The 14,040-nt window shown below is 36.2% G+C and overlaps 2 protein-coding genes across 3 annotated transcripts in view; both read left to right on the forward strand.

Annotated features, from left to right (window-relative positions):
* The window catches only part of LOC131673499 (titin-like), a 76,990-nt gene extending 74,534 nt beyond the window's left edge, over positions 1 to 2,456 (forward strand). The window contains 2 exon segments of the mRNA XM_058951519.1: positions 1,622 to 2,053; positions 2,120 to 2,456. Of these exon segments, the coding sequence (XP_058807502.1) occupies positions 1,622 to 2,053; positions 2,120 to 2,127 (440 nt within the window). The 3' untranslated portion in view covers positions 2,128 to 2,456.
* A 5,188-nt stretch (positions 2,457 to 7,644) lies between these two features.
* LOC131673490 (forkhead box protein A2-like) lies at positions 7,645 to 12,167 on the forward strand. 2 transcript variants are annotated; one of them, XM_058951508.1, is made up of 2 exons: positions 7,645 to 9,220; positions 11,473 to 12,167. In XM_058951508.1, exons 1-2 carry the CDS (start codon positions 7,972 to 7,974, stop codon positions 11,712 to 11,714), a joined length of 1,491 nt encoding a protein of 496 aa, XP_058807491.1. In that variant the 5' UTR covers positions 7,645 to 7,971; the 3' UTR covers positions 11,715 to 12,167. The 2 variants fall into 2 exon arrangements, with proteins under 2 accessions (XP_058807491.1, XP_058807492.1); XM_058951509.1 differs by having other exon boundaries at positions 11,479 to 12,167.
* The last annotated feature ends 1,873 nt before the right edge of the window (positions 12,168 to 14,040 follow it).

Genomic DNA, 14,040 nt, shown 5'->3' on the forward strand with positions numbered 1-14,040 from the left:
TTATTTTTGAGACTATGGTATCGATACTTCGTGTATAAAATATGTTTATAATTCATTAAAAATTAGCGTAACCCAATAACTTACTTTCCATATTCTTATTTATTTAGAAGAGAGTTCGTATTATACTTGATGACATTATTCTTTACAAAATATCACTACGTTGTAGACAAAGCATATAGAGCTCTTTTTTGGCATACTTTGGAACTGAAGAGTAACGTGTCTCATATTCTTACTAATATTTGAACATTAGTTTAACTTAATTCATGAACAGAAAAAAAGAAAAAAAATTAATAAATATATCTAAAATGTAAAATAACAAAAATCAGTTTCGATCCATTATGGATGTTCAATGTTCATGGAGACTAGAGATATTAAAAATATTAAGTTATCGTAAAATTTATTATTTCATTATTTAAATGATTATTATTCTTTTCTTTAAGTTCTACAATGTAGTAATAAGTTTGTTTTCTATATGGCTACGCACCACCTTCGTCAATCAATCATTACTAGACCCTTTAGATAATCATTGTTCAGCCTATATCCTACAATTTGCATTGATTTTATAATACAATATAAAAACTGTGTGGACAAAGGTGTTCAGCAATTTTTATGTAGTTGTAAATAATAAAAAATAGGTGATAAATTGACAAAGTGACGTCGATGACTAACCAGACATTTAAATAATATTATAAATTATTAAACCATTGCATATTCACTTAAAAAAGATGTTTTATTATTACTCATAAGAAGTAAAAGACTTTTTTTAAACGTGTAAAATATTCAAAATTACAACCCAAAATAGCAGCCTAATAAAGAATCAAATTCTAAAATTTACAAAAAATTAGCAACTATCTTCGCAATAAAAAATATATTTAACATGTTGTATTAAAACTTTGGTAATCAAAATGTGATTATATATCATGTATATGCAAATAAGTTTTCTTTAAATCGACGACGGAAAAATTTTAAATTAGTTTCCACAGATTACTTCAGTTATATATATCATAATTTATGGCTCAAACTTTTTTGCTTTTAGAGTTAATTAATATTTTAAAGAAATGTATGATAAATCATATTCATAAAAAAAGAGCATTGCAAAGACAAAATCTATGTAACAATTGTGTGTGTATAATATAACGTTTCATGAAATGCTTATACTAATAATAATAAAAAAAGCCACATTAGTAAATAATATTAAAATTTATTCTTTCAGAGTTTGAGATCATTTCATATGAACGTACTTTTCAGCACATGAAATTAAAATCCTATTTAGAAAATCAAAATAAATCGCATGTAAAACACAAAACAAATAGACAAATGAATAACAATCATCTCTTGCTTCTTATCAATGCTTTCAGAAAGACATCATTGCGAAAAATAAAACATAGCATTAAAAATCGAAAAGTTAAGCTTTCATATTATGCGAAAAAACATTTCTCAGTAAATTTAGCTTCTCGAACAACTGAAACATTTAAATGGAAGATATCTCGATATCACGCGAAACTCATAGCAAACCATAAAAAATCATCATATGTTAGGAACGATTTTATACATAATACTTACGCTGATAGACATGCATTTAAAAATACTCATGATTGGTTTTATCTATCTCCTATCGAAGAAGTTAGTGAAGCATCAACGAGTAGTTCTAGCCAAAATCGTCAAACTGAATTAAGCAATCGTGATGAAAATACATATTCCGATAGTACCAAGAGTTTAGGGGGATTAAGATTATGGAGCAGTTCATTATCACCTGGATGTAAACGTGATCATAAATACCATACGTATCCCAAATCACGCATTCCAGTGTCACGAAGATTCCACAATAAATATCAAGAAGTAAGATCGTCTCTCATGCCGGAAATGTATCCACTAGAGCCGAGAGAAATTGAACTAGAATATTTTCAACAACTCCATACTGCTAATAGTCAAGAAGAGCTTCAAGAATTTTTATTACTTGAGAGTCAATGTAGTGGTGATTTGAATTTAGATGGTATGTCGAATTCCAGAATCAGCAAACGAGATAGTGACGAAGAGAGAGGAACTATGTCAGGTACTAACTCTAATAAAATTTTTGTATCATAAAGTTACAGTACATTCTAATTTCTATTTTTTACAGATTACTGATTTATCAGTTAACTTATAAGTTATACAACTCAGAAGTCTGTACATTTTCATTTTAAGTAAAATTGGAATGCCAAGAATTTCTCGAATCCAGACCGCATAGGTGAACAGTGAAATTGCTGATGTAAATAAGAATCAACATGTACCAAGTTTGATAATATTCAACTTATAACATGTATATTGTAAATCGCTTTCTCGCTAATTATATTGAGAAAATCTTCCATGAAAGCTTGTAGGAACAAAAGATAAAATAACTATAAATGATAATTGATAAGGAAAAAATAACAAAACTACGTAGAATCTTTATAAGTTTACGTAACAGTAATTATGTATATAAATATTTATTATTTATATTAACAGTATTAAATTTAATTTAATATTTAAATTAACAGTATGTAAAAAAATTATGTAACCATACAATGTGTAAATATTTTGTTTATCAATAATTTTTCCAGACACGTGAAACTTAATTTTGTATACCTATATCTTTTACAGTTTTATGTCAGTCAAAATCTCTGACTAATTATAATATTTTCATTTATTTCTTTAGATATCTTATAAAACCATGACGTACATAATTTTAATCAGCATATAAATGATATTTTAACGAGATCAAACGATATGTGAAACTAAATGTCTAAATAACAATCTGATTTTAACTATCAAAAATTAAAAGCTTATAAGTAACGCTTATTGTAAATATTTGAGAATTTCAATTTTTCTAATTGTCTAAACGAAAAGTCTTAAAATGTATATTTTTGGCATAAATATTGCTAATTGATTTATGAAAATTAATGCAGTAAACCATTCCCTTAACACATAATGTGATTATAATAAATAATATACTATGTAGCTAGACTAATGTTCGAGATTGTTAAATGGAAAATTTGACTAAATTATTATCCAAAACCGTAACTATTTGAAACGGCACAAGATCACTGCCTATATTACTTTTCAAATTAGCACATATTTCCCTTCTTCTGCTATTTCATCTGTTTTGAAGACTGTAAAAAGTAACGAAATATAAAAACGATAAGAGAGTTCGAATTGTTGGCATCCGAGTAATTAACGAGAGTCTCGTTTAGATGGACTACTCGGTACGTGAGCGCCGAAAATTCTTTCCAGAAGTCAAGATTGCTGCTCGAGAGGTTCGTGCGCCGAGGACAAACCCCCTGCTGCCGTCGAGATCTAAATACCAAAACATCGAATTAAGTGGTGTGGGTAGAAGACTTCGCGTAAACAGTAGCCACCCGCGCGTATAACTGATGATTCTTCTCTACACTCGTGCGCTCAAATACATTTTTTGAACCTTTCCAGCTATGCTTTTCTTTTCAATAAACACTGAGCATCGTCAAGCAACCCCTTCAACAAATCAAAAGAATGTCCCAACGTTCGTCATATATCTTTGACTGTGTGTTTCTTTCGTAAATATGATAATGATATGTTAACCATTAACTTAAATCATAATATTTATAACTTTGAAAAACTAATATGCATGTAAACTACTGATTATATAATGACGTTCTACAGACGCTAATACTAAACACATTAAAGGATGTCTAATCATTTTTACTGACAATTAGTAAAATCAACGAAGAGTTGAAAAAAATCTTATTTTTATTCACTACATCCAAGTGGTTGTTCTCCTTTCTCCCTTCTTCAGATTATTATGTATATATTTTCAAATTATAACATTGATAAAATCCAGTATAAATGCTTTTAAACTGCGAGCTAACTAGTGGACTGATTTGCGTCAATTCTTAAAACAGAACTTTGGAGGTGTAAAGTAAAACGAACGAGTTTTATGTATAAAATTAACGGGCTCCATATAACGTATTTTACGGCTCATTTGCTCAGGCTGCTGAACATTTGTTCGCTGCAATCGCGAGAATCTTAGGCGGTTTCTGAAATAGCATCGACTTGAGATAAACAGATCTTATTTTCAGATCGTCTATGGCTCATCTTGCTCTCATTTTCATCCAGATTGGCGGATTTTTTTTTCAGCAAGCTTGTATACATTACCGAGACTTATTCAGTTTGTGAATGAAAAATTTAAAAAATCTGATAACAAGAGTAATAAATGAAATCTTATTATTAGATGAAGTACCAATTGAAAATTGTTATCACGATCAATAATGACAACATTTCTTAAAATAATTACGTTAATCTCAATTTAAAGAAAAATCTAAGGTTTTCGTGTGTTATATACATGCACAATTTTGATTCGCTCTTTTCACTTAAAATATTGGACGATAATCAATATGTTATTCTGATTAGTCATAATTGATATGATAATTTTTAATAAAATTGAAAATATTAGCGGACATACAGTGGAAAAGACAGTGGATGATAATTTTTTATGATGAAAACACCTGGTATTTACAAGCGCAAATCCACAAGTCTTTATTGCGTACGACAACGTTCATCATTCACCGAATGAAAGCCAAACAAAAGGCATATCAGTTTGCGAAGCCATTGAACCTTCAAACTGCAGCTTGTTAATACATCCACTGAGCATTCTAAAAAAAAAAGTTGGAGCGACGCCGGATCACGAACGTCAGTTTTCCAAAAGATTTGAATGCGCGTGCACCTCGGGAACGCATCGGAGGAAATCACATGCGCCGTACGCGATGCAGTTCCAGATCGGCGGCGGTGCGCGTAGTATAAAATTACGGTGCCGGGTGTAAACACAGAGAGGATTCTCGTCGGCGCGTATGATGGCGCGGCCTGGGTGGGCTCTACGCTGCTGCTTCTTCACGTGCTGCCCAGAAGCACAAAGCTCCGTTTCTCTTTCCCCTTTTTCCTTCGTTGACAGCGTCGAATGCAAGGGTTCAGCATTTTTCGATGCTCTTTACAGTTTTACGTCGCTGAGCTTTCACCGTTCAGCTGTAACTTTCCAGTTCTTCATATTAATCTTTAACAACCAAAGTCAGTTAATATATATGTTATTTTTACGATAGTGCTGAATAGATTTCTAACACAATAGACAATAAACAATAGACTTCTAAAACGAACCACAAGAGACCACGTTTCACCAGTTAAATAATGCGAAAGGCTAAGTTTTAACAATATGTAGATTATATATTTTTAGTAAAACAGACGCTATAAACATTATTCCGAACGCGATTTTATAAATGTTGAAAGTGTCTCGACAAACAGACTCCTTGACACACTGTTTCAGCTATTACTTTAGAGCAAAGTGCATCTGTGAGGATACCGTTTCACATAAAATGAAAAATTATAGATATATTCCGACCCTCATAGCCGAGCGCTAGTTAAAATGTAGCATTGGAGTCGCTTTAAAAGGGAGGAAATCCCGCCGCTATCTGTGTTCTCCGTTTGCGGTTTTCTTATATGACCGACAACACGTGAGTTTTTCACGTTCGGGTGGTCTCTGTGATCTTAGTCCCGTAATTTTATTATCAAAAAACTGACGAAGGCCGTTGCGCGGGGCCATAAAAGACACGTTTTTCTAAAGTGTCTTACACATCTTCGCATGTCAGATGGACTTTTTTGTAACGCTGCACGAGAGAGTATGCGTTTCGAAGCATAGAGTCACATTTGAAAGTTTTTAAAGCTCATTTTACTTTGCGAAAGCAACGCTAAGTAATATAAAATGAGGTGTGTGTATATAAGCAAAGGTTTAAAGTTAAAGCAATCGAACCTCGCTTGCACGGATTCCCCCTTTCAAGATTCTCGAGTATTGTAAGCGTGACACTTAAAATCATCACGAAAACTTCAAACTCAAAAACAGTAGACAGAAGCGCTGCGTTGTAACACTCTTGAAATATGTCAAGATAATTCTGTTTTCTTCTCCAAAATGAATCGAGCCTCGCTGCCGAGTAGCCTCAAATGCTGTCTTGAAAGGCGATAAATTACGACGAGTGGCCCACCCCAACGATTATTCTCATTTTGACTAATTTTCAAGTTATCATGAAAGTTACGTTAATGCGGACCTGACTGAATTCAATTGACGGCGCTGCCGTGCAAATGCAACATTACTTTAGAATCTTAATATTGCGGTATCATGTACAACATAGCGTCAATTTAATCTTACCAAAGATAATGGTAATTATGCGGAAAATTATGTTCCAGCTTAAGGTAGGCTGTCACTCTACGTTGGGGAATAATTGAAAAAATAGCAATATGCCGATGTAACAGATAAAATATGTCATAATGTTCATAATCGTTTTTCGAAAGATTTTAACACAGGTTTTATCACAAAAATTCAACGTACATTTTCGTTGTACTTTTAATTATTTATATAAATGGAAAGCAGCTAACCTCGAAAATTTACGGACTTTGAAGATAAAGATGCCTTGGCGGTATGCGTTTTCGCGCATGTAAAGCTGCATCGCGTACAGCGCATGTGAAGTTTTCACTCAACTTAATTTTATATATTCCAAGTAATGGTACGATATTAATACTTGCTAATTATCCGAGTTTGTCGTAACCCTATATCATCCAGGCGTACATTTCGTTCATATAATGAACATCAGAAGGTGACGAAAATGTATGAAAGCGTCCGACGGATCAATCGTCGAAGGCTCAAGTCATCATCGTGAGTCAAACACGCACGCAGATCGGAGATGTTTATTCCCGACGGCCCGTGACTCAAGTGTCATTTTCGAATCGGCTATAAGACAACGCTACGGAGATATCTGATTTTTCTCACGCGATCGCTTTCAACGCTGCACTACATTAACTTCGCAAGATTTTTCAATGCGAAGTACGTCTGTTCGACAATAATTTTTCAGACACATTCAAGTTGCACAATCGACAAATTTTATTTCTTCTAGATATTATATCGTGCACTTGAACTCTCTTTCTACGCGCAATAGAAGTGTGCAACGAGGATCCAAATGTTCAAGAATGAATAATTGTAAGTATAGCGCTTGAGTCAATTTTATTAGCGATAACATTGATAACCGACAAACTCGTTTCATCTAACGGTAAAAATTCAATACTATGATCATTAATTAACGACAAAAACTGGTAATTTAGAACGTTGTTTTCCTATGAAAATGACAAACGCCCTTCTCATCTTTACAACAAAATAGCATTGGAGCGAGCACAATGAAAAAAATCACTTGACTCGTACGAAAAGGACCGTCATGAGGCCTCTCAAGCAAAGCACCGCACAGCAGCGCACTCAACTAAAATTGCAAACAACGGCACACGAATCAATTGGGGCGCAAGCTAAAGACAATCCGCCAACGTTAAAGCATTACTGCCATGATAATCTCTCTTTCTCTCTCTTCTCCGAACAATAAATAATCATCGTAAAAGGTCTGCTCTCCGTTCGCTTGGAATAGGCCAGCCGCGTGCGGCGCACACGCGTGAGATCCACCATCGAAAGGATTGTCTCTCCAATAGCGAGTGGCATCACTCGTTAGGAGGCCCCGCCTACGAGGCCGACGTCGCCCAATGCGCTGACGCGGCTGCCGAGCGAAGACGCAACTCGGTGGCACGGGCTGCTGCTCCTCAGTCGCGATCCAGCGCGATTATCGAGCGGCCAAACAGTTTACATCTCCGCGTGTAAATAATTATATCCGATCAAACGCGATACGCGCGCGCGTCCGCGTTAATAAAGACTTTGGCCTTCGCCGAAGGAGGGAGCTTTTACGAGATGACAAAAAGCCCGTAGGGCCTTGAACTCTTGTTTGTCGTTCGGCCGTAAACAGTTTGGCGCTGATCCGCGAGTACTTTTTTTCCCACGCGCACACACGTGCGCGCGCGCATCTGTCTCGCGCAAATGATAGAACTCGCTGGACGAGCTTCAATTTTTGATACGTAAGAGTGCTCGATTACTCGTTGATCCTCGGTAACAACCGTCGTCTCGTCGAAATGACGAACGAATCCGAGACGGCGACGGCGTCGCAGCACCTTCACCAGCAGCAGCTTCATTATCACCATCACCATCACCATCACATTTCTACCGCGTCGTCGCATCCGTCGGTGTCTTTGAGTTACTCGATGCCTCGGCCGAGCGTCGCCGGCGGCGGCAGCAGCGGTGTGATTTCGAGCCTGGCGCAAACTCAAATGGAGCCACTTCTGACGAGCCCTGCAAGCGCCAACAACGCGTCTCCGGCTAATCAAGAATCGGCCCGAAAGCCAGGAACTCGTCGTCAAGAGAAGCCGCCCTACTCCTACATAGCGCTCATCGTCATGGCCATCCAGTCGAGCCCAGGTAAACGTCTCACCCTGTCGGAGATCTACACGTATTTGCAGCAGCACTTCCCGTTTTTCCGCGGCGCGTATCAAGGCTGGAAAAACTCGGTGCGCCACAATTTGAGCCTGAACGAGTGCTTTATCAAGCTGCCAAAGGGCTTAGGACGTCCAGGTAAGGGCCATTACTGGACCATCGATCCGGCCAGCGAGTACATGTTCGAGGAGGGCAGTTTTCGCCGTCGACCGCGCGGATTCAGACGCAAGTGTCAGGCGCTGAAGCCGCAGTACGCTCACCAGTACGCCTTCCCGACGGCGACCGGATCCGTGCAAACCGGCACCGCTGGCTACGAGAATCTTACTGCAGCAGGAGTCGATTACGCCAACGGATATCAGAATCAGTACCAAAGCTATCCGGAATACGCAGCCGTTTACGCGCCGACTTCCGAGTGGACGTACCCGGAGTACAAGGCACCGCCGATCGCCGAGATCACCTGCAAGACCACCGAGTTCAACGTCACTTTGAAGACCGACCCGTCGATGTATCGCAACGGCGAGCTCGGACCTTTCAAGAACGAGCCTGGTTACGCTCGAGCATGCCAAGACCAGCAGACGCAGGTGTTTCACCAAAGCAATCTCAAATTGACCGATCACCATTTGGCGCAACAGCAGGAGGTGCAGCAGCCGTTCAAGCTCGACACCGAGTGCAGTGGCGTTACCACGACCACCATTGCTAACAATCAGAGTCAGGATTATTACGCAGCTTACGTGGGCAACGCGGCGCAGAATTCATCGATCAACGTCAACGCGGCGATTCAGGCGATCCACACGATGAATCCAGCACAGCAGCAGACGGTATCGAGTAGTAGCCCCGTGACGAACGTCAACTCGCCACACAGCAGCTGTCACACGCCCGTCGCTGATCACGGTAAGCCGCGGACTGCTTCTCATTTTTTTCCGGATATGCCTTTTATCGATCGCAGCCACTCTAACCCCGCATACTTCTGCGCGGTAATGACGCGAACGTGTTTAGCAATATTGCTTCGGACATTCAAATGCCGTGAGAAAATGAGAGGATCGCCAACGATATCGGCGGGAAAACGAGCTGATTTTATTGTGTGTTTTTTTTTTTTTTTTTTATCGTTGACGAAGCTATTACAGACGTTTAACGATTTGTCGGCGACAGGTTCGGCGCCCCGAAACATCGAAACACTGAACAGTGCGTGCTTGTACGTGCAGTCGAGATGCGCGCCGCATGGGTGGCATTCTTGATGTCATAAAAACAGGAGAAGCGTTGACGTCGCGGTCCCAAAACTGAAACACAGTCCACGCCTTTCAAAATTTCCAGACCTTTCAACGCTCATTAAAGGATTTTCTTACATAGTTCGAACGTCAAAACGAAAAGGTTCGGCTTGCATTGTAATTTTATACCGTTAATAGCACGGTGCTGCCTACGACAAATATTACTTCGATTTTTCCGTCGACGTTACAAACTATGTAGTTCGCGAATAACGTCCAGAAGTACAGCGAACAAATTGTTTTGAAAAACTTTTTATCGTCGATAAAAATATTATTGCAACTTATTACTTAGTCAAGTAGTGACTTCGCGTGAATTAAAAACGAAAACAACCAACTGAAAATACGTCAAGCATGCTGTAGCTGAGAGACCCGTCGCACTATAACAGCAATTTCACATTGAATGGCATACTTGACAGTGGCGAAATAGACCACACATGAGCAGAAATTTCTGAACTGCAATTATATTCTTAGATGCTTTCTTGCTACACTGTTTTTTTTCTCATCTCGAGACCTTTAACGACACAGCTTGAGCGGGCATGTGAATCTGCGAATGAGTAATACTCTTTTTTTTATGCAGACATATAAAGTCACGAAAAAAAAAAGATCCAACTATATGCGAACAATTCCATAAAAAAATTTTCTTAGTTCGAGAAAATTTTATGTAATTTTGATATTAGGTGCACGCTCTTGTTCATGCGATCTTATCAATCCATATACAAAAATCTTTGGCCTATTACACGGCACCTTTTTCCATCCAAAAGTGTGCTCAGATCAATAAAAAAAGAACATAATTTTTAATAATCCTTAGTGTTAGAAATTAACGAGAAACGAAAAATGATAGCGATAATTCATGTGCCACGAAACAAAAACATTTTTATATTTTTTGTTCAAAACTTCGATTCTTACAGGGCTTTGTAGATAAAACAATGTTGAAAAACTCAAAGCTATTGAATTTGCAAAGCTGATACATTTGAGTTAGACTTGAGTATTTTCAAAGTCCTGCAGGAATCGAAATTTCAAATAGAAAATGAATCACAATATTGTTTTCGGTATATCTTGACTCGTGGAATTCAAGTTTGAAACTGAATTAAGATAATTTAAAAAAGCGCGTTATTGATTTTATTGAAGTAAAATTATAACACTTACGCAGGAAAAAAAGGAGGGACAAGCAACTGTATCATATTATTTGGCTTTTTTTTGGCAGAATTGTTCATATGCGACACGAAATATAGATATAATTTTAGCAACGATTTCAACGTAAATTCCAACGGTGTTTTAAGGCTTAGAAAGCAAATTTATGATAGCGAATTACCGGCTAATCGGAAAAAAAATTTGCTCGTGCGAAGATTATACATAATATAACTGAGTCATACTCGAGCTGGTAATAAATGAGAAAGCGAGCGAGGGAAAAAATCGGATGAAGAAGCGAGCCTCCGCTGGAGTGTCCACTTGAGCTTAGAGCGCACTCGAGATCTGGTGCATTCTCTGAAACTATACTAATGTGATTTTATCGTGAGACGATAGCAATCAATAATTATTTCATGTAGATCGAACTATATTTTCAAACATTCACATTGGCAATTAAAAACAAAGAGCTCCCATCTAACTGTACAGATTAATGACGTTTAACGTGATTTTCTATTTTTTGCATGACGGAAGGCGATGATTATCAAGTATGAACAATTTTATTGCACGTTATTTTATTAGAACTGTAAAACAATGATGCTATTTGAAATTGATCAATACTCGTTTCCATTTTTATTTCACAATTTATAAAGTAAAATAAGTAACATGACTTTGGATATTTAAAAAATTCGGTAAATCGTAAAACATGTGGAGACAAAAGAAAAATGTATCTAATGAAAGTATAAACCATTGCAGTTGCAGGTATGAGGCTACAATGCCAAAGCGGCGGCAGCTCAAGCAGCTCCGGCGGCGGCATAGTGGATAGAAAGCCCTACTTGGCACACGGCGCCTTGAATTCGTCGACGCTAAGCCTGGGAAACATCGGCGCCGGTCTCTGCCTTCCCGTCGGCGGCGCCGCTACGAACAACGTCCACTCGGCAGCGCCAACGCCATCGAACGCGACAATGTACTACGATCAGATCAAGTACAGCATGTGAGAAAATTACGACGCTGATGATTTGGTGTGCGTGTGATTCGATTCTCGTACTGTCTTCCGCAATATATATATATATATTTCAGTCTCATGGATAAGTGCCTCGATGACATTGTGTGTGCAATAATCAAAATCTATTGAATGACTTTTCTGTCGAATGCATAATCTCATCATCGAGTTTATTCTGATCTTCGATGACGATAGTTTGATATGTGTAATTTATAAAATGTTATTGATATCCCATTGCAAATGTTGAGAGAGAGAAGGTGAGAGAGGAAACGAGAGCAATATTCGTTAAAATTCAACAATATTATACCAAAATATTCTAATCAGTTTTAGATTTTTATAGCATTGGATGTAGATTTAATTACAAAGTATTTGAGTAATACGATATTCATATCAAAGGTATTTATAAACCCTGTAATCATTGATTTTTTGTCAATAATGCAGATTATTTAATCCACAAAATAGTACCAAATATTGTACAAAGATTTCTTTAGAACTGATAGAATTGAAAAAATATCTATCTATTGTAAACATTAATATTATGTATAGTTATTACTTAATAAGTCTGCAATGAAATGTAAAGAGAAGAACGAGTGTTTCATAAGAATATTATATTAAAATGAATATGTACAATATAGTCATAATTCAGTCATTGTTATTAAAGAAGGCTGAGTACTATCGATTTATTTATAAATAAATTTATTTACACGACAAGTTTGAGTGTATTATACAATACGAAAGAACGTATTTATGTTGTTTGAATACTTTGTCACGGATCGCACATATTTTCAATTGTATTAATTCAGAGTCAATGAGCTTATTTGATGCACTTGAATTTATCGTGAAGTCGATATATTTGTCGTTACTAGTTCTAAGTTTTCTAGAATATACATTATTGCATATTAAAAAAATTAAAATCAATTAATGATTTGATACAAGTGTGTGCCACTTTGTTTATCTCTCATCCCGTAATCACATATTTACCATGTCTAATATGTTTTTTCAGGTCGATGTTTTACTTATATATGAAGTTCAAACGATTAGCTTGGTTTCCCGACAGGAAAAAAAAAACGAGGCAACATGCTGTCGGCAGATTTTCAGGGTGCGCTCTCTTCTCTCCGTCGGCTGATACAGCGCCATAAAACAACACGTGAATTTTACCTCGAGTTCGGAACGCGCTTTAGTATCTTTTTCTGTACGACTTGAAAATTCAATTTACTGCCTGACCTGAAATTTCTTGAACCCGTGATATTTTTTTTTATATTTAAATTGAGCGTAAGATAAAAATGAACGAATATAATGGAATTTGTATTTTGTCAAATATCTTTATCCACATATTTATAGCAACATGAAATGTAAATATTTTCTATCGTATATTTTATTTTATTCTAGCATATTATTTTTTTAAATGACAAATTCGTATGATATTACATGCTCAGCTTTATTTGGGTTGATCATTAATAAATCATAAAATAATGATTTATGTTATCTATTAGAATTCGAAATATTGTTTCAATTAGTATTTTCTTGATACTTCCGATGCTGGAAATACCAAGCATCTCAAATAGATCAGACTTTGGCCTAGAACCACTGATACATGCAATGAGGTGCAAGCTGAGTCACTCAATGATCCTGTTGAAAGCAGAGCTCAGCTACTTCAGTACTATATAGTAGAATTCTATTCAAAATTCTTCAATTATTCAGTAAATTTTTTATTATCTAGAAAATAGATTAATTATTTTTTTTAACCAATACACTATGAACCGTGGTTTTTATTGACAATTTGAAATTGCTTTTCATATTTATATCTTTACTTTCTCGCCCCTCAGCGATATTAACGTTATGCTATTTTCGTTAATGTTACGTTATTATACCAAGTATACATTTTAAACTATAATTTTATCACAGTTAGTCGACAATTTTCAGTTGTTATTTTATTAGAATAACTTTATCATTTTAAACACAATTATACAGTCCGAACAATAAGAAAGTCAAGCTTCTTCAAATTCATGAAATAATGGTCAGGTTCTTAAAAATTATCTTATTACTACTGCTACCTATCAATCTTCCTACTAGGACAGTATTGCCTATGTCAATCAAATCAAATTTCACAATTGCTCATTGATGAGTTTTGCCGTATGTCGACAATCTTGCAAATTAATTTTTATAACAGAAAATTATTCCAGGCTCATCAATATAAAAAAGTAACTATTTTTAAGTAATCTAACTGTAAGTATTATTTATTGTTGTGATATTGAGAGCAACCTTAATTATTAAATATAATAATCTATTCATTATATTCAATAATGCATTAGTTCTCTCAG

The sequence above is a fragment of the Phymastichus coffea genome, unplaced genomic scaffold (assembly GCF_024137745.1).
Source record: "Phymastichus coffea isolate CEN01 unplaced genomic scaffold, Cenicafe_Pcof_1.1 PCOF00180, whole genome shotgun sequence".
NCBI lineage: Eukaryota > Metazoa > Arthropoda > Insecta > Hymenoptera > Eulophidae > Phymastichus > Phymastichus coffea.

Bases quoted from the DNA above. Each gene is read 5' to 3' on its own strand.
- LOC131673490 (XM_058951508.1), top strand. From the start codon at position 7,972: ATGACGAACGAATCCGAGACGGCGACGGCGTCGCAGCACCTTCACCAG. The intron at 9,221-11,472 runs GTAAGCCGCGGA...AAACCATTGCAG, and splicing joins CACGCCCGTCGCTGATCACG to TTGCAGGTATGAGGCTACAA.